The sequence below is a fragment of the Chaetodon auriga genome, chromosome 14 (assembly GCF_051107435.1).
Source record: "Chaetodon auriga isolate fChaAug3 chromosome 14, fChaAug3.hap1, whole genome shotgun sequence".
NCBI classification, from domain to species: domain Eukaryota; kingdom Metazoa; phylum Chordata; class Actinopteri; order Chaetodontiformes; family Chaetodontidae; genus Chaetodon; species Chaetodon auriga.
The window spans coordinates 13,682,597-13,708,069 of record NC_135087.1 but is presented as its reverse complement, the minus strand read 5'-3'; the positions used below and the strand labels follow the sequence as shown (position 1 = coordinate 13,708,069).

The window sequence follows — 25,473 nt, the reverse complement described above, 5'->3', positions numbered from 1 at the left end:
TTAAAATAAACAGAATCTTTATTGAAATATTTTAATCTGTACAAAACAGAGTGACAGTTTCCCCCTTTTTTTTTTTTAGAGGAAACCAAACCATCTGTGCTGCAGCAGGTCGAATCTCATCATCCAGCCAGCTGACAGCCGCTAACCAGGCCTGCGAACAGAGAGGCAGATTACATTCTGAGAAAACTGCACATGCACTTACTGTCCTTTGCTTTCTAGTGCTATCTCAAACAGCAGGCTCCTTCAGCAGTGTTTTATAAAGCTTATGGCAATACACTGGTTTGACCTCTGCACAACAAATTTCATGGCACACATTAACATCAGCACCAGCATTTACAAAAACAGCGTTTTACTGAGGTTTTGGACACTGAGAACATGTCAAACACAAGTGACTCTGGTCACTACGTCGTCTCTCCAGCAACCCTCACAGGGCTGAAAGTCCATTTTCCTGGTAACTGAGAGGCTGACGGTCTCGCGTGTCCTACGTGTGTCCCCGGACTTTGCATGGCTTTGTGCTTCGCTCTCTTTCCAGTGCGACGATCTGTTTATTGACTACATTTGTATGTAGTTCCAGGCAGAGAAAAGGCTTGGGTGGAGATTTAAGCATGTTCTCACACACACACACACACACACACACACACACACACCGACATGCAAACCCAAATCAACACACATGCACGCACTGCACACAGAAACGCACCTCTAAAAGGGTCCCTGGCATTCTGACATTTCACATTTCATTTAAATCCACAGGGGATTACAACCCTCCCGTTAGGAAAGAAGAGAGGAAAAAAAACACTCATCGAATCCATTAGTTTTAAACATTCAAAGGACCATCTAAGATAGACTGATGGAAGGATAGAGGGGTGGGTGGGTAGTGCCGGTTGTGCGGAGTGGGGACTATGTGGCACAGCACAAGTCCGTCCTAGATTAAACAGCTGCTCTAATCCCCCATTTCTGCCCCCAAATTGGTTTTCCCTCAATCTCGGCCTTGCCATCCTGATGTGAGAAAAAGAGAACTAGAGCAGTGGCTGAGGCAAAATAATCAGCACGTTAAAAACTGTGAGAGCAGAGGAGGAGAGAAAAAAAAAAGGACGAGACGCAACGATAAAGCAATCGAATGGGTGAGTTTAAGGGGAGCATGTACAGCTTGATTGGGGTCAGTCAAGGATTCCCGAAGTCAAGCTCTGTCCCAGGCCAACTATAAACATTCATCAAAGGAAACATGGCCACACCATACTTCTCTGTGCTTTGTGAGACCAGCATTTCTGCATCAGCACTCCTCTTAACCCCCTACTCATAAGTCCAATTTGGGTAAGTCCATTTCGCCATATTCACCAGAAACCAGAAACATCACTACATCATTCTATCCTTCTGGAGCACCGCCCTTAAGCCACGAGAAGAGGCACATTCAGACTTCATCCCCGGTGCCTTGCACTTCATGCTGGGCTTGTGGCTCACTCGCAGTGTGCCAGCTGCATGCAGGTCTCTCCGGATCCTGTTACGGGGCACGCCTCCTGCTCTGGCGGAGCCTGTCTCTCTCTTTGAGCAGGTGAGTAATGGCCGAGCGTATGGCGGGCGCCTGGGGATCCGTGGGTTCCTTCTCTAAGTAAAGACTAAAGTGCTGGGTGCTGCAGGTCAGCAGGCTGTCTGGACTGTAGCCCTGGTGACCCGAGCGGAGCAGCCTCTCGCAGGCCAGTGCCAAGTTCTTGTCCCAGTTTGGAGGGTAGTCTGAGTGGGCCTCCACAATCTCCTTATACAACTGCCCAGCAAACACAAACACAGAGATGCACACATGAAAGCAGATGTTATGGCAAACATTAAAAAAAAAAAGTCCCTGAATATGCCATACTTTGCCTTGTGTGGCACTTAAATCTGAACCGTTATGGTAACAGCGCTGTTGCATGTTTGTTGAGGTCAGACTCACAGTGTAAGACAGCTCAAAGAGGCGAGCTTTCCCCTCTCCCTGCAGCCTTTCTGCCAGGTCAAACAGAAAGAAAGCCGTCTTCATCCTGAAACAAAGCACGCAGGCTCAGGGCTAAGTGCTGGATGGATGAGCCATGCAGATCCACACTCACAGACGCACCACTCCAATGGAGTGATTTATGTAGATGCCGATACCAAATAGAATGTACATGTAGATGCTCTACCACACAAGACTGGTTTATGGAGATGTTCTCGCGGGCCAGTATGAATCGTGACGCAGCATTTTATTTGAACGCCTAAGTATACAATCTCTCCAAAGAGGAAATAAAAAGTTTACTGTACCTGGCTTGCCACATCTCCTCATTAGCGACATGCTCCCAGGATGCAGGATGGAAACTGTACACACACAAAAAACAAACATTTCTTTATCTAAACAGCTTCAGGCGCTAGCTTGTGCACAGTTCCACTAACTATAAATGATTATTTATGTGAATATATTGTTCCACTCGGGAGTGCAGGTTTTGATACACTAAACATCAATGTTTGCTGCATAAACATTAAATGACTGAGCAACAATACCAGCCAGCACATTAGACATGGAGTAAAACCACATCTCCCTTTTTTCACTTTGTTGACTGTAAACACTTGACCTCTTCTTCAAAAGAATATTTTAGCAGGGTTCCCGAGCTAATATTTGGCTTGTGGGCATCGGCGGACACGCTTGTCGTGAGGGTGCGGGAAATAATGTCACAGTATTCAGCCGTGGATATCTGAGTGAATGAAGGGCTGCTGGCAACAGCAACAGAATATGCAGCTTTGACTAATTCCACTTTTGACACAGTTATTGACAAAATGCAATAAGAAACTCATTATTTTTCATCTTCAGTCTCATTTCAAATGGCTGTGGGCCTAATGTCTTGCTCTGGTTGAATTCACAAAGAGCTGGATCACAGCATGAAGAACAGAGGACAACCTCACTGAGGGAAGCTCTGTGGAGTCTGTGGAGGGATGACTGCGGACCACAGAGAGACGAGCGGACGAGGAGATGTCGGTGATGGAATATGTGGCGAGGACTATTATCACGCTGAGTGAATATTAGTAGTTTCGTCTGAAGATTGTGAGTTGTGTTAAACAATGTGCAAAATGATTCTTCTTGTGGGCCTCCTGGAAATTACAACCTGCCTCTTAAACCTCACTGACTTGCCACTGGGCCAGTCTTTACAAACTCATAATGTGGAGCCAAACATTGTTCAACCCACAGAGCTTCATTTTAAGTTCTACTCGAGATTCCAGCGTTTCCCAAGATGACAAATATGCCAGACATGACTGTGGGGAAACGTGTAAAATTATGCACAAGGCGTTGAACATTTCCATTTGACAGAATAGTGCTGCAGTAAAAAAGCATGGGCTCCTGGGTTTGAATATTTCACTCAGTGTAAACATCACAAAGCTTCAATGAAGAGCTGGAGCAAGCTGATACAGAGTACCTATATCATTGTTGAACTGTGTGGAAAAAGGCAATTGAAGTTACAACCCCAAGTGCAAAAAAGTGGGGATGCTGTGTTCAGCATAAATAAAACAGAAAGTATATTTGTTTGACCTCATCACCTTCATAGATTTTTTTGTAAAAATGTGCTTATTCTGAATTTGATTCAGCAGCACGTTTCAAACAAGTTAGGACAGGAGCAACCAAAGACTGAGAAAGATATTGAATGCTCCAAAAACACCTGTTTGGAACATTCCACGGGTAAACAGGTTCATTACTAACAGGTGATAGTATCATAGTATCCCAACTTTTTTTAGAATAATGATTGTACTTGAGAGGAGGAAAAGGGGGAAACTGTATGTTTAGGGCTTAAACGCGTATCTGTCTGGAGATGTTAACGATTCTGTATGTTTGTGTGTGCACCTGTTGTGTGGTTCACTCCAGTTGTAGATGTTGCGAGTTCTTTGGGCCCACTCTTTAGGGTGCAGCTGCCTGTGAACTGGCACCAAGTAGTCACACACACCCAGGGGCCAGCGAGAGAAACTACGCTCCCAGCTGGGGTCTCCGTCAGGCAGCCCAATGCACGCAAACACATCCCTCCTGCAGAAAAACAACCGGAGAGAGGCTGGCTCACATCCTCAATTATCATCCAACATGGCTTTTTTTCCTCACCAGCTAGGTGCTGAGGACGAGACACACAGGAACACCAACGTTTCAGAAACATCCCAACACCTTCTAGTTTCCCTCCAGCCCCGTGGTCCTCAACAAAGCTTCAGGCCCTGAGGGTTAATCCCACAGGTCAGTGTTGCCCCACTGAGAGACAGGCATGTTGGCCTGGCAAACACTGCCCCCTGGTGGGCTTGGTATTAACAGGTCTCCAGTCAGTTTCTGGGTCTCAATTCCTCTTGGAGTGAGTGAATGATGAACAGAGAGCAGCAATGAGTCCGCCAGAGACTGTTTAACCAAATCAAGTAGATTAGCTGACTTCTGTAGTTCATCAGACTGCTTTTATGGCCTCAACAGTTCTACAGGCTTATCTTCTCCCTGCACTCACCGCCGTGTCGACCATCCCACTGATCTCTGCCTCATTAGATCACCCACTTGTTCATTTGGACCATTGTTGCCCACCCAATTTACTCTCTCTCCATTTTACAGCCTTCTATGTATCTGTTCAGCCCATCCCTTTTATTCACTGTGTGCTCTCTCCCTGAGACTCACTGTGTGTTGTGGGACAGAAACTGCTCCAGACTGAAGGTGTCCTTCTCCTCGGGGTGGACTGGATCCCACCAGCGGCCAGGGAAGTGTACCCCAGGGTGGTGCTGCGCCAGCTTGGCCACATACCACGGGTATGTCATCATCTAGAAGGAAGAGAGAGCACCACCAACTCTGTATTCTTTGTATTCCAGTATGGTTAACAGTTAAATTACCACCACTAAATAAAGGACTCATTGACTATTTCAGTGGCTTTAGCTCCATATTTGAGGCTCTCAAAAGGATTTATTTCTTACAGTGGAGTCTAAATTTGGAGGCTCTTGTTTTCCCTTCCTATTTTCATTACAATGCTGTCTAAAGGTCCTTTATGATTATGATGTTGAAGAGATATGCAAACCTATGATGTCTGTAATGACTCCATACTCCAACTCACAAAGCCTGCAAGAGACTTCAGGACGTCGGGATGTACTTCATGTTTTTGTATGAATTTCAGGCAGTTATCACACAACCAATATACACTGCCTTTTACTCAAAATATCATTTTAATCACAAATCTTCCTTTTCTTCTATTCCATGTTTTGAAAATACACAAATACTCCTTTTCAGTATGCAACATGAAAGAGAAAGGACATAAAATCTCAACACTGTTTAATTTTGTGTCCTTCTGGTTGGCCACTGAGTATTTCTATTTTTTTTTTACCTACTTTTGTAAAACTACTTGAGCTCAACTGTATTCAGAGGGAACTTTTATCTGTGGTTCTGAAATTAAACAGCTTCTAATACTGCTAGAGTCTTACTGCTGAGTTATGTAAAATATCTAAACTTCAGTGAGAAAAGACAGTGGAGGAATCACAGCTCTGACCTCCTGGTCGACCAGACGCACATCCGGCCGTACACCCTGGCAGTAGTATAAGTAGCGCAGAGAGTTTCCAGGCAGATCTCCTCTGGTCAGGATGATTGAGTCCGCTGGGATGGAGGCCAGGAGCTCCCTGCCGAACCTCTCGACCACACCGTTTCTGCTCTGATCACACTCCCTGGGATCATCAGCACATTCACCATCATACTGTATAATGTCATCAAAACCACAAGTTGTGTTTACTTGAATTTAAAAAGGGGCTTGAGTGCATCCTTACCCCTGCTTAGAAGTGTGTGTACAGTGTGTGTGTGTGCGTGTGTGTGTGTGTGTGTGTGTGTGTTTGTGTGTGTGTGTCAGTGTGTGAGAGTCTCTGTATGTAGGTACGCTTTCAAGGTGCTCTGAGGGTAAGTTGTCAGTGCCCCCGCCCCTTCCCCTCTGCAGAGCGCTCTGGCTGCCTATCTAATCGTGGGGAGACAGGTGTGATGGGTCTGACAGCACAGGCCATGCTCTCCCCCTGATCAAAGCCGCTCAGTGATGGCTGTCTGGCACTCCCCAGCACTACGCTGGTGTAATCTGCCTTCTCGGACAGCTAACATCTCAGACTGAGCTCTGTGAGTGGAATCTATGTGCTAACCGTGCCTCTCTTTAGCCCCTACCATGGGGTGAGCAGAGAAAAAAGCCTGACATGCGGAGTTCAGACCTGCGCTATGAAGCACAGAGGAGAAACAAATCAGGTTGACTCAGGGAAAACTTAAGCATGGGGATTTTAGAAGGAACCAGAATGAGAGGAGAGTTTTTATTTCACTTTAACTTTACTAAAGCAAAGTATCTAAAAGTAACTTCGGACATATTTGGGCCCAGTGTAGTTACTGCAGAATCAGCCTGCTTTTTGGGATCAAGAAAATCAAAGAAATTCACATAAAAGCACTATTAGAACTTGGAATCAACAGCCTGTAGAAGTACGGTCCAATGCAACCAAGATAATTATGGAAGAAAAGCCTCACTGATGGTATCAGGTTCTGAATATGTAAGCTCTAAAAGAGGCATGGACGCATACAAAAACGGTTTTGGAAACTTGACAGATGTATAACCATTCTTTACATAATTTTGGGTGTATTTTTTTCGTCAAGCTCACTGCTGTACTGTGATCACAGTCTTTGCTGCTGTAGAATTTGTTTTATAATTGTCTGCATAGTGGATGTTTTAAAACTGATTTTGTGTCTTAGTCCTAAAAATAAGGTCTTTTAACTGCAACTCTCCAATGGTGGAACTGGAATTATAAGTATTTGAGAAGCATTTGCATTTGATGTTAGCATGTCAGCATTTTAATCTCATAGCCATCGTTTCATTTGAAACCACGTGTTGTTACGGACCCAAACAATTACGAACACAACACAATATTGTTCTCATTTTTATGTCTTGCATTTGATGTTTTCCTCTCACCCAACAGGAAGTTTGTTACTGTAACTGAGTGCAAGGCTCACTTGTGATTGGTGCGCACCATATGTGCCAGCAGAGATATGGTGAGGACCCAGCCTGTGGTCTTCCACACCCCCCCACGGCCCAGCCTCCTCTCCAGCTCACTGTGTGTCCGGCTCAAGCCGAGGCCTGCCAGCACACACACTGCAGCATCACTCTGCAGCCAGAAACGCTCAACCTGCAGGAGGTGAGCCACACACACAAACACAGGCAGCACTGCATCTATAAATTTCTCCTATATTGAAAATTGAATTGCATACTGCAACTTTTCAGACCGCTGCAGGTGAATGAAAATGTGAATGAAAACAACAGAAACAGGATGTGAAAATGAGCTGAAGTCTCGTAGCTCACCACTCCCAGCAGTAGGGGTTTGCTGATGTCCAGGTTGGCTCTCCAAGCAAAAAACAGTGAGTAGACCACCAGCATGGTGCTCAGCAGCCACGACACTGAGCGACACGCCCTAGGATAGGAAAGCCCACTGGTTAGTCAGTATACAAACACTCACTTTCATCATTACTTCATGAATATTGCTCTGTACACTGCTGGTCTGCCATTTCCATATATGTAGTCTGATGTATTATTTTGTCTGTTTACTCTGTAAAAATATACTTGTTTTGAAGAAGTCTGTAAAAATATTAATGCAGGGATGGAGATCACAAGCCCGAGAGCAAATGCATACGCCAGCCAGCTAAGAGGTGCATGATTGATTTTCTAATGCAGACTGAGTCATAATGAGCTGCTGCCAACCGCTGAATCACAAACTCATTACAGTACAGCTGTAAAATGTACTTATACACTAAAAAGAAAACATGTTACCCTTATGGCAATAACAAATCATCATCTGAACCTGAAGAGACACTTTCAAGACACAGAAAATGACTTGGTTTTCTTGCCAACACATTGATCTGATGGGCTCCACTGACTGGTTACTACAGTAACACATACTCTTTTTACTTTTTTCTGCACATTTTGCACAATGGCTAAAAAATAAATGCTGATTTTTAGTAAGCAAACATTTTTTTTTTTACCTACAAACAGTTCTTCTCAACATTTTAACATGAGGCAAATTAACATTTGCATGGCTTCCTATGAAATGACCTTGCTCTTTTTCATCTGTGTGTGTGTGTGTGTGTGTGTGTGTGTACAGCCAAGTTTATCTACGTGCACCTCAGGAGAGGGGGAGGCATGGGGTGGTCGGTGCCCTACAGACCCCTCTGGGCTTCACTCTGCTTTATCAGCTCCACCCCACAGACCCAGCAAAGGCACTATTGTAATGAATTACTGGATCACTCTGCCACACTGCAGCATGTACATACATACAAGCAGTGATTTACTTGCACACACAAACATGTTTTTGAAAATCCAAAACAGGCATCAGCCTCTCTTGATTTGAATGTGCAGCGTCGCGACAGCTTGACAGTTAGGTGCCTCAGTGTTTTTTTGTATTCTTTTTTTCTAAGATCAGCATTTTGTCAGTGGTTTTGTTCCCCGTCTTTTACTCCGGGGGGATTAGATTTTTGGTTGAAGTGGCTGCTGAGATGTGCGTGTGTGACAGAGTTTGGTGTTTGATATGCCAGCGTCTCTCGCTCATCCCACCTGTCCCACGATGAGAGGAGAAGACCTATTCCTGCAAGCACCAGAGCAGGAAGTGAGAGGTCTGCCAGGCAGTGGTCCAACTGGGCCCTGCACACACACACACACAAACACAAACACACATGTAACACATGTGACGGACACCGAAGACAAGCTCAATTACCCTCCCTGCTACTGAACTCAAGGACAGCAATTATTAAATGCCCTCCATCCCCTATCAAAACAAACTCCTTGGACTGCGCGCTCCTCCTTTCAATCGGATTGACAGATACGAATGACTGTGTCATCCACCCCCCGCTGCCCCATCCTCTCCTCACAGCGCCTGTCAGTCACAGAGCGCTTGCTCAGAGCAGAGAGATAGTTTCCTGCCTCTTCCTTAATACCCATCTCTATTTGACAGCTTATTGAGTCTCTGTATCTCCCAATGTACACTATGTGTGAATGTGCTCACGAGCGTGTGTTTGTGGGTGTGTGTGTCAGCTTCTCCAGCGGGTTTACGTCTCCAGTGCGACATGCCTGTCATGTTCGCCTCTCTTCCCCATCTTGAAGGTGTGCTTGTCCATCAAGCAGCAGGGGTGATGGGAAAGGGTGGGTGCCTGGCAGAGGGGGGGCTGGTAGTGGGGGGTCTTAAGACGCACATGCACCCCCCATCCCGTCAGCTGGAGAAAGATACCAGGAGTGGGATGACTGCGGCGGTGGTGGCGGCGGTGGTGGTGGTGGCAGCGGGGAGAAAAGGGAGGGAATCGGGTGGAGGAGGTGGGTGGGGGTGCTGGAGTGGAAAAATACAATTTCTCCAGCTCTATTGCAGTGTCTGTCATCACAGCTTGTCACGCTTAAACACCAGAGCTGAGTGATCATTTCAAACTGCTGGAGAAACAGAACACAGCGATTTGGCCCTCTAAGCAGGTTCAGTTCTGCTTTGATGGGAGAGAGTGGAATGGGAAGAACAAAAGCTGCTGGAGAGAGGAGAGGGAGAGAGATGGGCTGCAGAAATTACTCTGGGCTCTCAGAACAGATTGGAGTGTCTGTGGTTAAACCGGTGTAAAACACCAGACCTAGCGCAAAAAGTGGTTGGGGCCTCCATCTCTAGAACCGCGTGTGCCCTCACTGTGCTTCAGATTGTGGCTTTTCTCTATTATTTTTTTTCCTACTCCATCTTAGAATCTACTGTCAAAGTAGAAAGAGAGGTTGTACAGACACCCAGAGAAGGAGCCAAAACCGCTCACTGCATAGCTTTGGAAACCCCCTTTTCAAACACCCTTCTGATGTTGCATCAGGGGACTGTGTCCAACCATTTCTGTTAATAAACAGTCAATAGAATAGTCAGAATATTAATTGATGATAAAACAAATCATTAGTTGCAGTCTTAAAAGACAATTTAACAATAAGCAGGCGGTGCTACATGAGATGCCAAGCTGTCATGGTATTTTAAAGATCTGTGATTAATCAGTACGTACTATGAATATGTATGAACTCGGTACAGTGAACCATAAAAACTTTATGAAGAGTGTTTAATATGTCAAATGTGCAAATAATTTAGTCAGAAAAAGGCCAAGCAGACTCACTTTAGCATCATGGTCGGGTTTACAGAGCTCTCTGTCTTTGCCTGCAAACACAAGAAGAATACAGTGAATTGGTAAATACATATCGCTGGTATACAAGGTCATAAGTTCAAGTTCAAGACCTATATTTGTCCTGACGGGGCAGTTGGTTCTGCTGCAGCACCAATCAAAACACATGGTGAAGCAAAACCACAAACACATAACCACACATAATAAAAAACTCAAAGCATACTTAATAGCTTAAAACAAAACCATGAGACATTTCAGCGTTGCTCAGCAGGATCACTATAAACAGAGCACACATATACTGACTGATATTATAGTGGGCAAGCAGCACATACCAGACTGAAGGTGCCATATTCAGCCCTCAGCAGGTGGGTCAGCAGGCCCAACAGGGTGGTCTGATCCCCCCAGCTCCAGCGGGCTGTGTTGAGGTAGGAGGAGATGGGGAGGTAGATGTACGGCACAAAGCCAGTGAGGAAACACACTCCCAGAGTCACAAGACCACGCAAAGAGAGCTCCTGTAGAGATGAGATGTCCTCATTTTTCTCAACCTACTGTATGTTCAGTCATCCTTCCTCTTTATAGGTGATTGTTAAGACTAACTCGAACATTAAACTATTTCAAGGTATGCTGGGAACAAGCCGAATCATCTCAGATCTCTTGGAGAAAACTGGATAATAAAGGCTGGATTTGAAATAAGGAACATTTTTCAGGGAAATATGTTTTCATATCTGTCAGAAAAACTGTTCCAAGGCTTATTTTCCTTGGACAAACCTTTCTGCGTATTTCTAAAGGGGTATAAATGCCCTTTTAGAAGTATGCAGAAGTGTTTCTGCTTCACTTTCTGTAAAGCCTTGTGCCAAAATTAAACTATGGGATCTATAATTGCTGCCTGCACACAGCAGTGCATACAACTAATATCTGCCAGTCTTCCTGTCTGCATTGAAGCTACTTAAACACACGTTTGGAATCTCTTCTATGTGAGCTTTTCTATATAAGACCCGAGAACTTACCTTGTGAGAGTAAAGTCGGTGGAGGACCCAGGGAATGATGACGAGTACATAAAGCACCAGGGTGTGCTGGTTGCAGAGCCCCAAGCCACAGCACAGTGCTCCCCAGTGTGCAGTCTGACAAGGTCAAGCATTAGTACAGCACTGTGAGTTCAATTTGAAGTGATGTTATCGAGGATTGATCAAAGGAAACTGGCACAGGCCCCTAATGAGGGTGAAAGTGTGCTGCACCGACTTACCTTCCCCCTCTGGGCGGCGTTTTCAGCACAGTGGAAGCTGGCAGTCAAGAAGAAGAGAAGACCAACAAAAAGGTTGTTGAGGGTGAAGACCTCCGCCACCATGGACCACTGCCAGCTCAGCCTGGACACAGCGAACAGCCCCCCAGCCAGTACTGCACCAGGACCAGGGCCCGCCAACCTGACAGTGAGGGAGGAGGGGCCGTCATTTCTTTGTGCTGACATTTCATTTTTCACTTTGGGGTCGCTGCAATCATCGAAAACGAATCCGAAAAGATATCTTAAAATATTCAAAAACACCTGTCCCAGCCTTACTTCTTCTCTTATTCAGTATTCATGGGTACAGAACTTCATGTGCGTTTTCCAGTATTATATTTGACCTAAGTCACTGACACAAAAAAAGGCAAAACAACAAAGTCAGCAGCTCCACACAAAATTAAAATTTGCAATCCAAAAAAAAAAAGCTGTCACTTTCTCCAGACTAATTTGGGGACCCATTATAATCTCCCTTCGACCCAAGTTTGCTTCTCGGACAAGACCTTGAAAAACACACAGTGAATTGGGCCATTCACATATCATGAGAAGTCCCTCCCCAGCAGCCGGTTGATCTCGAGCAGACTGGCACAGAAACCACCGTGGTAGAGATAGCACTTTATCCTCAGCTTCTTAAATATAATGTGTGCACAAAAGTTTCCCCTTCCTCCTCTCCTGTACTGTCTCCATCTCCTTTGCAGTAATTGAAGCAAACTTGGGATAATCTGTCATACGCTAAGACCCACCACTTACTAAAATGAGAGACAGAGGGGGGGGGGGGTGGGAGGGGAGGCGACAAATGATGGGGAGAGGGGAAAGAAAAGAAAAATAGTGCAGAGAAGTGTGCGTTAAAGGGGTGAGACAGTGTGCGGGATAAAGGATGAAATAAAGAAAAAGGAAGAAAAAAGTTCAAGAAGGGAGAGAGGGGAAAAAGAGAAAAGAAAAAAAAAAAACACAGCCCAGTCCCCGGCATGCTGGCTCTGAAATATGAGCAGGCTCGACAATTAGGGAAGTCAGGCAGTATGGCCCTTTCCGCCATTGTGTGGAGTGGCTTAGAGTCCTCATCAGCCTATCAGCTAACTGACAGGCAGAGAGCTGCTCTATTCAGCACCGCAGATACAAGCTGCAGGCCAAACGGCTGCCAGGTCCCTTATGACCCCACAATCCCTTGCCGGTGACAGCTTCAAGCTCCATAGCAAATTAGGCGCTCTCACATTACAATCGCAGAAGACAGATTCCATTAACGGTATCTGAAATTGAGTAGAGAGCAGGCCCGTTATCAGACCTGACTCATAAGCACCGCCATTAATCACAAGGCATGATACCATTTATACATTTCCAGCTCTCTGCCTGCCGCTGTGATAGTCAGCCACAAAAGGCCTGATGAGACTTAGGCTAGGGGAACAATGGAGCTTTCTGAGGAAAGCGCGGTAAATCAGGAAAAAAAGGAGAGGGAGAGCGAGAGGATGGTAGGGAAAAAAAACTCTGCTTGCTGACTACTTCCCCTTTTTTTCTTGGGTTTTCTCTCTGCTTCTCTCCACTATTTTTCCTCTGTGCTCACTGTAAGGCGAGCTTGGTGAATGAGCATGTACATATATGTGTGTGTGTGTGTGTGCGCACTTAAATGAGGGTGGGGGTTGGGGGGGTGGACTATGTTGATGGGGCGTCTAGGAGTGGGTCTTAATAAGAGATAGCAGCGTCTTTCTCGCTGCACCGCTCCAGGAATTAGTTGTAACTTGAAGGAAGGATGAAGACGGATGGGGTGGGGGGACTTTTGAGGTGCAGAGACCCCCCGCACCCTTAATTTTACCTCCCTGCATGACTATTAACCCACAGCTCATACACCTAGCAGGGGGGCTGATTTCGGGGTACCACTGGGTGCAGAACAGTCGTGGGGGTCCACGGGCGAGGTTATTACACCAAGTGCGTTTGTGCCTGTGAAGGCTCGCCTGATAGCCAGGCGGCACTCGTCACATCTTCAGAGAGAGACACACACACAAACATGCACGCACACACATTCCTGTTCCTCAACTTCTTTATTCTCCCTGAGTGCCTGACAAATCTCTCTGTTAGAGCTTGTCAGTCCATGAGAGCCCAGTGGTGTGTGTACAGTGCGGGCTGTAAATGACCTGTCTGTCTGCGCGGGACCACCTGGGTCCCAGTCAGCATTCTCAGCCCCTCTGCAGCTCATTCTCCAGGCTGGCTGCTCCCAGGGCGCGCAGATAAAGCAGGACATATTCTGACACCAGTGTGGCCGTGTTCCCTGTTATCGCGACTCAATGCGGTGCAGGATGCCGCTGTGCTGAAATGTTGTGGCTCAGTGACAATGGCCTGGTTGAGACGTGGCAGGAGAATAACACGGCTGATAACGAGACTATTCCACCCTGAACTGATCCACCCTGCCAAAATGTCTGTGTCATCACTTGGGTAATTAGCTGAATGACAAATATTATGCATAAAGCCTGGAATAAAGCACAAACTTGGAACTAATGTAAGAAAAGGAAGCTACAAATAATTCAACTCAAGAAAATTATGAAATAGGAAAAATGAGAAAATATTCAATACAAGACGAATCAGGTCCAAATGGAAAGATCAAAGGTAAATAACAAAACGAATAAATGACAATGATACCACGGGCTCTGGTAAGCAATGTGTCCCCTTCAAGGACACAACAAAAGCAGAGTAAAATCACTTTGAAGTGTCAAAATGGGACCTGCCTCATTTACCCCCTCATTTCTACAGTACGGGCCACAGACACGCCAGCAGCAGTCATCTCTGCTAAATAACAGCACACAAAAAGCCTACACCAGCACTCTGAACTGAATGAGGCTTCACAATGGAGCTGGCCAAGGGAGCCACTGTCACACACCACCCCGGGGAACAGACAATACCACAGCTGTGCCATCGCGGATCAGCGCCGCACTGTTCTCTAACCGAGTGGTGGTTTGGGGAAGCAGCGCTGGAAAAGAATCACACATTCCTGAAGAGGGTAGAGAGCCCGAGAGAGGAGGTGGCCTGCTCGGGCCGAGGCTGAGGTTTCCAGCTGGCCCTCGCCGACACCCCAGGGCTGTCCTCTGGCCAGGACACCAGGCGGGGTGCTAAGTAGCTATTATATGACAGTGGTTAAGTGTCTGATGCGCTGCTTTGGCATTTCAAAGCCCAGTAGCAATGGTTATACAAATTGAAGCTTTTAAATGATACGTTATGAATATGTGTCAGGATCAAATACTCTTCTAAAGACTGTTTTAAAGCCAGTCAGTGTATGGATAAGGGCTGAGCAATAGTTCAGTTTTATCATTTATCGTTTTTAATTGTTTAATTGTGTTATAATCTCTTCACATTGTGTTATTTCTATTTAAAAAATTCAGTTTGGTTTGGTTCTGATTTTTTAAAAAGCACTGCTCTAATTGTGCACATCAAGTTAAGTTTGCAGAGCACTTGTCAGCCTGTTAAAATAGATGCATAATGATGTCTTCTGTGGCCTTGGATGACCTTCCCAGTATTAAAAAAATAACCCTGATGACATCATCATTATTTTGGCTTGGGATTGGAGACTACAAATATTTAGCAGGTGTGTGTTAACAAAACTGGACATATACTGCATAGCAATACAGATACTACCACACTATTTATAATGACCCAATACATAATACATCAAATGCAGTATGCCAAAAGTACCAGGATGTCCTACTGTATCCGCTCCTATTTTGCAGGATGCAAGCCAGCACGCTTTTCTGGCTATTCTGACCCACAATCCTCTGCAGCAGAAGACACATTACATCAACTGAGCGGCAGAGAGCAGGGTCCATGTAAAGTCTTGGCTCCCATTTCAAATCACATACTTTTCTCTTTTATTTCAAAATTCACGCTATGAACTGCAACAGTTGTTTCAGCAAGAGGGTCACAGTTCAGGGCGAGTTCAAGGCATGTCATGACGACATAGTTTGCACCAATTGCATGCAAACTGCATGCAACAGGACAGCACTTTATAAAGGCAGCAACAGTATTTTAGAAAAATAAGTAAAGAGTATGCGATTTGGATTGCAGCCCGAGACATAAATTCACTATTGTCTGCATATCATGATACCTATGGATATTAAAACACATTATGATACTGATATCAGCCATATTAGCCAGCTGTTTTATAGATGTATTACTGATTATTACATGATGTTCTGAACTTGCTAGGCTGAAGTGAAATAACCTATGAATGCTTCTGGTTGTGAAATTCTCCCCCAAAAGAACCAATAATCATCAATAAAAAATCTCATTATTGATTTTGAGTTAAAAAAAAAAAATACACCTCATTTGAGTCTTTGACTTTTGTGCAGCCCTGATCATTTTTTCCCAGCTGACTTTCAAAACAGGACATTTGAATCTGGGGAGCTGCAGCCTAATTTTCAGCCAGTCACCAATCCCGGCACTTCCCTCTCCTTCCTGCCTCATCCGGTGTGCACAGAGGAGGCTGTCTGCTCAAACAGAGAGGAGGGTAAATAAGGGTCCCGGCTCTGCCGCTCAGACGCCCCTCCTCCAGGAGAGCGCTCCAGTGCTCCAAGTGCGTGTAAAATTAATCACCACAATTCTGCTCAAACAATGCAGCCACTGACATGACAATTTCTCCCAGAATGCCATCTTAATCTCCACCCAACACACAAAAATTACAGGAAGAGGGGAAAAAAACAATTTACAAAAATCCTGTGTTTATGCAATTCACTGAATGCCATTTTTATTGCCGCTTTTTCCAACAAAGTCATTAGGCACACACCAGTGATACATAAATGTTGCTGTATAGATTCCATTAACTAATTCTGGGTGAATTGTAATTGCCGAGTCTGATCCGTCTCCGTGCCTGGTGCCTTATTAAGACCGCCTGTGGTGGGTGAGGAATGTAATATTGACGTCCGAGGCAGACACAATCTCGAGCCCACGGGCGAAAGGAATATTAAACTGGTACAGTATTCTGCTGTCTATCTAGCCCTCCTCCCTCCCCCTCTCTATCCCCATCCCATAGCCAGTAATGAGGAAATAACATCTTCATTAGACATCTGTTTAACTGTATTAGAGGATGAGTCCTGGGGGAACCATTGGTCATGCTGAGGATGGGGGGAGTAAAGGAGGTCTGTTGGACTACAATATGACGGATGAGATACTGCAGAAATCGAACAAAAGGTCCAGAGATTGGGGCCTTTTAAATATACAAACCTAAAATTGTCTTTGGCATTTTCAGAAGAGAACTGGTATGGGCGTATTCTCTATCGCCACTTGGGATGAAGATTTTATCTGACTATAGCAGCTGTGAGAGGGTGAGGCAGCCTTGCCACCTGCAGGGAGAGGTGAGAACATTATCCAACAGCACAACTCTGTTCAGCTGTTTGCGAGATGCCACAAGTCATACCCAAGATCTCCAGAAAAACAAAACGAGCAAATCCGCAATACCCACACACACTGCTCCTGACATGACCCCAAAAAGACACACGCAATCCCACCCCGGTGAAAAACAACCCACCTGAGCAAGGAGGGAAAGCGCCATCAGGACCATATGGTGGAGGACCTTATAAGGAGCTGGGGATGCAGCACAAGGCAGGGGATGGCACCACGCCCACCCTCCGGTCCACTGAGGTATCAGCTGTGCCACATGGGCCAGCTCCTGGCGGGGGAGCCTCTCGCAGGTGTGCATTTTGTTTCGAGGGCCGCCAGGGAAAGGGGAAGCCAGACACGTTTGGTGTGCCTCAACACTCCTGTTATGTAATCATGTGATCAAACAAAAAGTGCTGATGACTGAGCGTTGCGAGGTTGTTTTTCTGCTCCGATGGCTGTCAGCGGGCTAACGTGTCTGCTCCGGGTTTCTCAGGATAAGCTCGGAAATGGATAGAGATTCCTCCCAGGTAGCAGAGATTCAGAGCAGCTTTAGCAGATAAACTGTGAAACGAGAGAGCACAGAATACCGAGCTGTCTGGATTATCCCGCTAGGAAGGGTGCATTCCTCTAGAGACTCGTGGCTGAGGCCTTTAGCATTCCACAGGACAAGCGTTTCTTTCTGTGAACCGTCAAGCACAATCGATAGTAATTATCATTACGTCCACCATCCTCAAAGGCTTGTCAGGCCATGGTGTGAAAACATAACAAGACATGCAATTTGGCCATCAAACCATATGATCAAGCCAAGAGAACTGTAATTGACAAATCAAAGGGAGGCTAAGTGCTACATTTAAACTTATGCAAGAGAGAGAAGTGGCTTCCAAGCCTATCAACTTACATTCCCCCACATTAAACACGGCAATCTGGCCGACTAATTTAAATTGATACATCAAAGGCTTGCCATGTTGGGTATACTCCAGATGAATTTCAAGGTCTTACAATTTACTATTTGAGAGAAACTGCCTTCAAGTACCCGTATTAACTTCAATATATTTTGCCATTTGAAAATAATCACACAAAGCGATGATTTGTTTGGGGAGAGAGTCTACTTCTCAGCTGATGCAAACCTAAAAATAAGAGTAGTGAAAAAGTTTATGAGGGCCTCAAAGGGACAGAAAACAACAGAAGACATTTCAGAATGTAATTATGCTGGAAAAAGAGAGGACCAAACTGTTACTGCAAAGACAGAGCAGGTATGAACGGGTGTCAACTGGTCTGTTTTGGCATTTCATCAGACGAAGAGGCCTGGCCAGGGAATCCCCCGCAGTGATGTGGCATAACATCTATGCCAGTCTTCTTGGTATGGTTGAAGCACCCAATGCCTTCTGAGCCAGAGCTGAGAGGGAGGTCTTGACCATCTAGAGACCATCTCCCTGCCTTTCAGTCTCCTCAACTTTTGCCTCCTCCAGGCATAGTGTGCCAACTGATCCACAGCCACAAGCTCATCCCAAACTAGGCCCTGAGCAGATAATGACGAAAACCTTTTATGCTTATTTTTCAAATTGAAAGCATAGATTATACGTTCATACTTAAGAGCTTATATGGTGTGACTGTGTGCTCTGGCTGAAGTCCTCACGACCCATCATCCCTTGTTGGAGGAGGGGTGGGGTTGGAGGTCCTCATAATGACTTTTTACTTGAGCATAATCCAAAATTGGATCTAAATCCACAGAGATTACAAACAGGGCAACAGTTAACATGCACACTACACTGTGAGCCAAATATCACCCAGACTGCATGGATATTTTCTGGCCTCAAAATAACGGTGTGTAATGTCTGGCCAAGAACTGAATCCAATCGTCCAACTGACTGGTAACTCATCAAATGCATTATGAGTAGGGGGATCACAGTGATACAAAGCCAGACAGCGCAAAAGAAGCACTGTGCTCCTTCTCTTTCTTTTGGTCCTCTTTTTATTCTTTGTCTCTCCCCTGCGCAGTCCTGAGCACAGTGACTGAAGCTGGTAGGTTTGGATTCACCTCTGAGAATCAGAAAGGCGGGGCAGGGTCTAAGGCTGATGCAGTCTGGGCTTAGGGCCAGTCCCTTGGGGAGCATTTCCTCCGCAGCCCATGCCCTACTGCAGCAGGGATGACCCTATACCCTGACCTTCTCTGGACCACCTGCCACCAAGCACACACCGGCCAAGCACACAGGAAGTAGGCCCTGTACTGAGCACCTGGGCGCGTGCACAACTTTATTACTATCACTGGGTCCTCGCAGCCTGCCGGGGTGTACGGCAGGAAGAAATTACATCATATTCAACAATTCTTATTGTGACAGAGTAAATTAGAAATATATGACATGCTTGGAAATGCCCAAGTATGCATAAACAGTGACAAAAGGAAAAATGTTGACACTAAGCTGCCACCAACAATGCAATGTGGGAAATTACTAAGATCAGCAAAAGGGTGATGTTAGGTAGTCTGGCCAACCATGGGAGATAATCACACACAAAGAGGGAAAGGGTAAAATACTCCTTACATGATAGGGTCAGCAGCAGGCGAAACTGCAGGGTGGTAGATGGCAATGCAGAGACCTTAAACTGTGCTCATGACTGAGTAAGGGGAGAGATGGTTGAAGAGAGGGGAGAGGGAGGAGCGCAGTTACTGATCCCGTCCCTCTCAGACCCAGGAGGCAAGAAGGGGGAGATAAGAAATCGTGCCATGTCAGGATTGGGAGCATGCTGGGCAATGGGGAGGCAGGAGAACAGGGACGTCGGGGTGGGGGTTGGAGGGCGCGATAATTGTGATATACATACACACGCACACTCACAACGGGTGGCTGATGGGTAAACAGGCAGGGCAGGGTGGTGGGAGGGAGGAGGGCGGCTGGGCTCTGCTCCTGAATACTGAACAGAGGATCAGGGACGACACTGTCAGTCTGTCAGGACCCAAAAATACCACTCTCTGTTACAGACGCATTAAGATGCAAAAAATCAGTAGGGGAATGTTTTAAGACCCCCTCCACTCAAAAAATGTCTTCCTTTTATTGTTACTTCCCTCGGATGTTTGACTTTTGCTATACAGACTGATGCATGTGCAGAGTTTGTCAGTAGAAGCCTGGTGTCAGATTCCTCTGCTGAAGGGGAAAGGCTTCTCTGTTTGAGACATAAACATACAAGCACAACTGTGTGACATCACATCTTGTGTAGATGCCTACTATGACAGAGAAGTAGACCACTAAAAATGCCCGGACAGTACATTATTTTTACTAAAGCACATTCCTTCAAATCAAAGCACAGCAGTCACAGAACAGAGGAATAATACAAACATGTCAACAAACTGTGGAAAAAGGCATTAGAATCTTCTGTTTCATGCGTTTACCTGCAGACAGAAATGCAGAGGCCGCCACAAGCTGCAGCCCCCAGCAGACTGCTCATCAGGTTGACACTGTGGGCTGGAGAGAGCGAGGGCAGAAGACACATAGCCAGGCGAGCAACTAAGGTGAAGAGAGGGTATCCTGGAGGATGGGCCACCTGAGAACAAAATGACACACGAAGCATGAAATTCAAATCTAGAAACGCAATAAGAAGCAGATTCACAGCTTCAAGAGAAAAGCACATACACAAGGTGATGGTTCATGTGAGATGTGCTTTAGGGGACAGCGGGCTAAGATAATGTACCAGAGATAAAGGTAAGAATATAAAGCTAGACTAAGAATTTAGCAGGTAACCACCAAACAAGAGTGAAGCAGATGGTGCTGAGGAGCGGCAGGATCTAGAATCTAGTTGCTCTTCTGCCTTCACTAGTTGGGTGTGCTGTGGAGCTGCAGTAATGAAGAAGAGGCAGACACACCCCACCTGGCATGACCACAAACTGACTGCTATGATACCAGAGCCCTCATCTCCCTCTCTTCCTCCCTCTTCTCACTTCTTTTCCTCTGGCCTCTTCCCAAGGACAGTGCAGCTCCCTGGAGCCCGTGGTAGAGCACGTGGTGCTCGCCAGCCCCAGCCCCCAAACCACCTCCGAGCCGCAGTCATTCTCGCCTGGGGGATCTCAGCAATCACAGCAATTAGCCGCTAAGTCTCCTCCACCCAGATAAGGGCTCAGTCATTAGACACAGACTCATTCCCTGGCACTGATAACACGAGCCACGCAGGCAGGGAGAAGGGGCAGCTCTTGGAATGAATACAGAGCTGAAAGGTGAGAGTGTGACTACCTTGCCGGTCACCTCAGACACAGCAAAGGCTCCTTGGTCATGTTCAAACATGGAAGCAACTTCATCCAAATTCAGAGGGATGAGTTGGGGATAGAGCATGTAGGTCAGAAGTCAAGGAGCAACAGAGAAGAAGTAATGTAGTGAATGAAAGAAAGAAAAAAAGATAGCAACTCTGAGAGCAGCTTGCTGAAGTGTTAGTGTCAGGCAGGTGGGTAACTCAGCATCAGTTTAGAGCATGTGGAGGAAGGACTGTGTGGCTAACAGGAGTGGATACACGTGCAGCAAAAGGACAGCTGAGGGACAAAGGCCACAGGGAGCATGGGGAAGCAGAACTCAGGAGCTCTGGGGATCAGAAGGGGGGGCCAGCAGCCTTGGGCCCAGGGACGGTCTGCAAGGCCCTGGGGAGGCCTGAAAGGCAGACAGGCAGGCCACACGGACTGCAGCACTAACTGCAGGATTACTGGCATAGTGACACCGACACAGCCTCCCTAAAAGGATCACAGCGGCGTAATAAACTTTATTAAATAATAAAACTTATTATAACTGTTAACCCGATTTAGTTCATTCTTCGCGGCTTACACACACACAAAAAAAGAGGGGTGGATATAATAAGCCTTATACCGTACATAAGGCAAAGCCTACAAAAGCCATCGCCTTACCATTGACTTTAATTGGATTTGAAAAACGGGTTGCAAATTATAGCATTCTCTACTTGCAACTTAGTAAAATAAGTGTATAGAAAAGAAGGGGAAAAACCTGTGGACTGAAAGTAAATTAATCTGCTTTCTGCCCATGCTTAATTAAACTTCCTTAATGCTTATAAGAGTTAATGAGTGAATTGATTAAACAATACAGCTAATACTTACCCCCAGCTCACAAGCAGTGGTGATCAGCTCTCCTGTGGAAGAGAATAGGGGAGGAAATTAATGTAAACCCAATAATTATTATTAAGAGACAAGTCTGCTCCCAAAGTTTTCCCAAATCAAATACTTGCACTGGGGTTTTGCATTAATTTGCCAGGATCAAAACCTACAAATCTTCCCAGTGTGACATTTCCTAAGCGGCACGCTCATTCTCTTCATCTCTCGCTTCTCCCCTGATGCCTCCCTCCCTTCCTCCAGCACATACACACAGATATAAACACACGCGCGCACACACAAACCATTAGACTCCCTCTCCAATGCCCTGTCACACAAAGACACACATATGCTGATCTGAGAATAATGCTCCCAGTCCCATCCTCCCTGTGCATCGGGGTTCTTTCCCTTCCTCTTTCTTCTGCCGCTCTACGTGCCTCTCTGCTGCTCCCACACTCCCAATGTCTCAGTGTCTCGTTTAGTCCGTTGGGCACAAACAGAAAGGCAACGTTGGTGACAGTCACAGAATGAGGTAAGCTGTAAAAATAAGAGCCGGTTGCACAATTTTTTGACAAGCTCTGTGTGAGGCGCGGCACAAAGTGAAAAGAAAACCCCTAAAAGCTATTTGAGGAAGCTTTAATGTATCTGGGCACAAACCCATTTGTGCCAGAATACACCCAGAGCGTTTCAAATTATACTGATTTCTCACCCAATGTTTGCATCTCCCACTCATGAAAATTGAAATTTGGTTCAGATTAAATGACATTGATAAATGTTTGCGTTCAAGACAGCTCCCTCTACTGGTACAAGATGGGTAGTCATCTCTTCCATCCGACACAGTCAACAGAACAGTGGCCTTGTTTCCTCAGTCTACTACTTCATCTGCAAATCAGCTATGCAGGATGTCTGCTAGATTCATAAAAGGTAAAAGTTTTTTTAAATCATTTTTTTCAATCAAACATCAAAAACAGCATTGATTTACGATCAAAACATCTACAAGTGTTTTTACATTGTCAACATAAACATTTGAAGAGCAAAAACATGGGCCCCGATGCAGCACCCACCATTATAGAACAGAACAGCTGAATTTCAGATGGCATTGCCTGCATCACGCATTTTGCAACCTTGCCGATACAGTGAATTATTATGCCTAAATTTCTGCCACATGAGGAGCCCTAACTCTTATCAGTCTAATGGACCATGAAGTCAGAACTCCTCCACCTGCACAGCTTAAATGTTTTCACAGCTCCATTTCACCTGGCATGAGCCGCCAGCTATACCTGCCATCATTTTACATCACACTTTCTCATCCCTCATCGGTTTCTCAATTTCACTCATTTTCCCACAGTAGTGGCACACTTTTACACTATTCAGCACAGAAAAACTCAAACTAATATTGAGCCAAAACATCCATCTCAGTGCCACAGAGATGCAATGCAGTTCTGCAGCCCCAATACTAAAAAGGGAAAATATTGACTCAACGGGGTAGCAGCATGGGTGCCAAGAGTCTTTGTGATAGTGGAGCATGGGCACCCACACCAGTCTTCCCATAATCCCCATCATTTCCACACTCCACATTCCTAGACAACAGCGTACCCGCGGGGCTGTGCTCAAGCCTCTCCAGGGCACATCACACCTAAAGAGATTAGGACACAGAGACGGAGACCTGGAGAATTCGGAAGGGTGTTCAGCTGGCACTATCAGAGCGGGCATCCTGCACCATCCCTAAACACTGTGGAGAAGGGGCTGGCCATTTTTTCAAAGGCCCCGTTCGCTAGACAGCAGCACAACCAGCTGGGCTACTCAGCGCTCCAATTGCCTGCTCTCTCTTCGTCTCTGCTCGCTCATATCTGGCCCAGCTTTTCATATGCTTTCATTTTGCAAAATGTGCATTCCCCTCCACAGCAGCTTGTATGCCAGAGCAGAGCACACCTAACAAGCAGAGACTTCATGCCCTAAAGTCCACATTTACAAGTTTGTAACCTAGCTATCACTTCTAAACACTGTCTGTAAATGTGCGAAGCAGTTCTTCATAAAGTGCATTGCAAGAATGTTGGAAAACACATGGGCCTACAACACAGGGAGGTGCTGAGTGAAATGCATCTGGGTCCACTGTTAAGCCTCATTACAGAAGAGTGCAAATTAAATTTATGCACACGCACATAATGTTCAACTCAAACAAACAACCCATATTATTTTATAAGTCAAGGGTTGTCAACAATACTTTGTCATTTCAAATGGTGTCTATATTACCCACAGCGGTAGTGCAGTCAGTGAAATAAATAATGCGCTACTTTTTTTTTCTCTCTCTGTGGCTTCTGCAGAAAATGACTGTGAATAAAGAACGTTTTGTTTCAGTGCAGCTCAGTGAAATTTGGAGTGGGTCAAATGGAAAAAGTTAACTCTGTGATAATTATCATAACATAAACTCTTGTTAATCCACTGGGTCAAATCTGTTTTTGATGCCAACGCCAGACTCTCATTAAAAGACTTCCTTCCTTTCTAGTGTCAAAAATGACATTGAATTAATTCCAAAAGTGTAATCTACAGAGAAACAAAATCTAATGCATCACAGTCAACTTTCAAGACCGTTTCAGAACTAATTCATAGAACAGGTTAAGTAAACTTAAAATGAAATCATTAATAACACAGCAATTTGCATGCAAAAGTTAACACCACTTATGAAATTGAAATCTCGCGGCATCGGGATATTCTACACAAAGAATGCTCACAAAGAATCCCTTACGTTTCTTTTCTTTACTAGAGATCCACATGGAATTACCTTTAATGTATTTTCATTCACTTCTACGTTCAACATTCAGTCATTAGCGTGGGGATGACTGTGCAAACCGGTGCTGGTGCGTGAACTGTGTGTAAAACGTCTTAGACATCTTCAGTCAATCATAAGTCAATGTGTTTTAGAATCAATATATTAGCGTTCAGATATGATGTTCTCAAGCAAGCTTTGTGTTTCTCATGTTCGCACAGGTTCGGGTTTTTCATGCTGATGGACCCGTAATGTTACCAGCAGCACTGCGGACAGTACCCGTTCAGCGGCAGCCGCTATGATTGGCTGCCCGGCAACACAACAAAGCCACATGACCAGAGGAGCATTAGCTACCTAGCTAGCACCAACCTGAGTCTCCACCGGGCACAGTCCTCTGCACGCAGGGCACATACAGAGCGGTGACACAAGCGACTGTGGCGCCTGTCAGTATCCAGCTTGTCCTCTGCTCCGCAGGCATTTTTCTTTCTCAATTAATACCGATAGTTATCAACTGTCGATAAACAGTTAACTAGCGAGCTAGCTCACATTAGCTTCCATGCATTTCGGGCGCTCAGGAATGTAATGTAAACAAAATTGTAAGATACCAGTTACCAGAAAACCGATATTAATCTAGAGTTGACGGAAAGTAAATATGACGCCAGTTATAGACGTAACTTTACGGTTTTGTTCGTGCAGTATGGACGTTCAGCGTTAGCTAAATTGAAATGGTTCTGTTCCCGGGAAGTAGCAGCCTGGTTCTCGCGAACGAGATAAACTCGCGATACTAACTCATCGGGCGCGCCATTCCTAAAAGTTACAGCAGTTATCGAAGTAGTTGTGATTCATATTGTAGCTGCATAGTTCAAGTATTTATCGTT

The 25,473-nt window shown here is 45.5% G+C and overlaps 1 protein-coding gene across 1 annotated transcript; it reads right to left on the bottom strand.

Annotated features, from left to right (window-relative positions):
- Positions 1–25,356, bottom strand: tmem260 (transmembrane protein 260). Its single transcript, XM_076749525.1, has 16 exons — positions 24,965–25,356; positions 21,838–21,869; positions 20,137–20,288; positions 11,367–11,544; positions 11,131–11,244; positions 10,456–10,635; positions 10,118–10,158; positions 8,556–8,642; positions 7,311–7,419; positions 6,965–7,137; positions 5,487–5,658; positions 4,631–4,770; positions 3,836–4,012; positions 2,269–2,322; positions 1,928–2,012; positions 1–1,762 (listed from the first exon to the last, which is right to left on the bottom strand). Exons 1-16 carry the CDS (start codon positions 25,071–25,073, stop codon positions 1,502–1,504), a joined length of 2,064 nt encoding a protein of 687 aa, XP_076605640.1. The 5' UTR covers positions 25,074–25,356; the 3' UTR covers positions 1–1,501.
- Between the last annotated feature and the right edge of the window lie 117 nt (positions 25,357–25,473).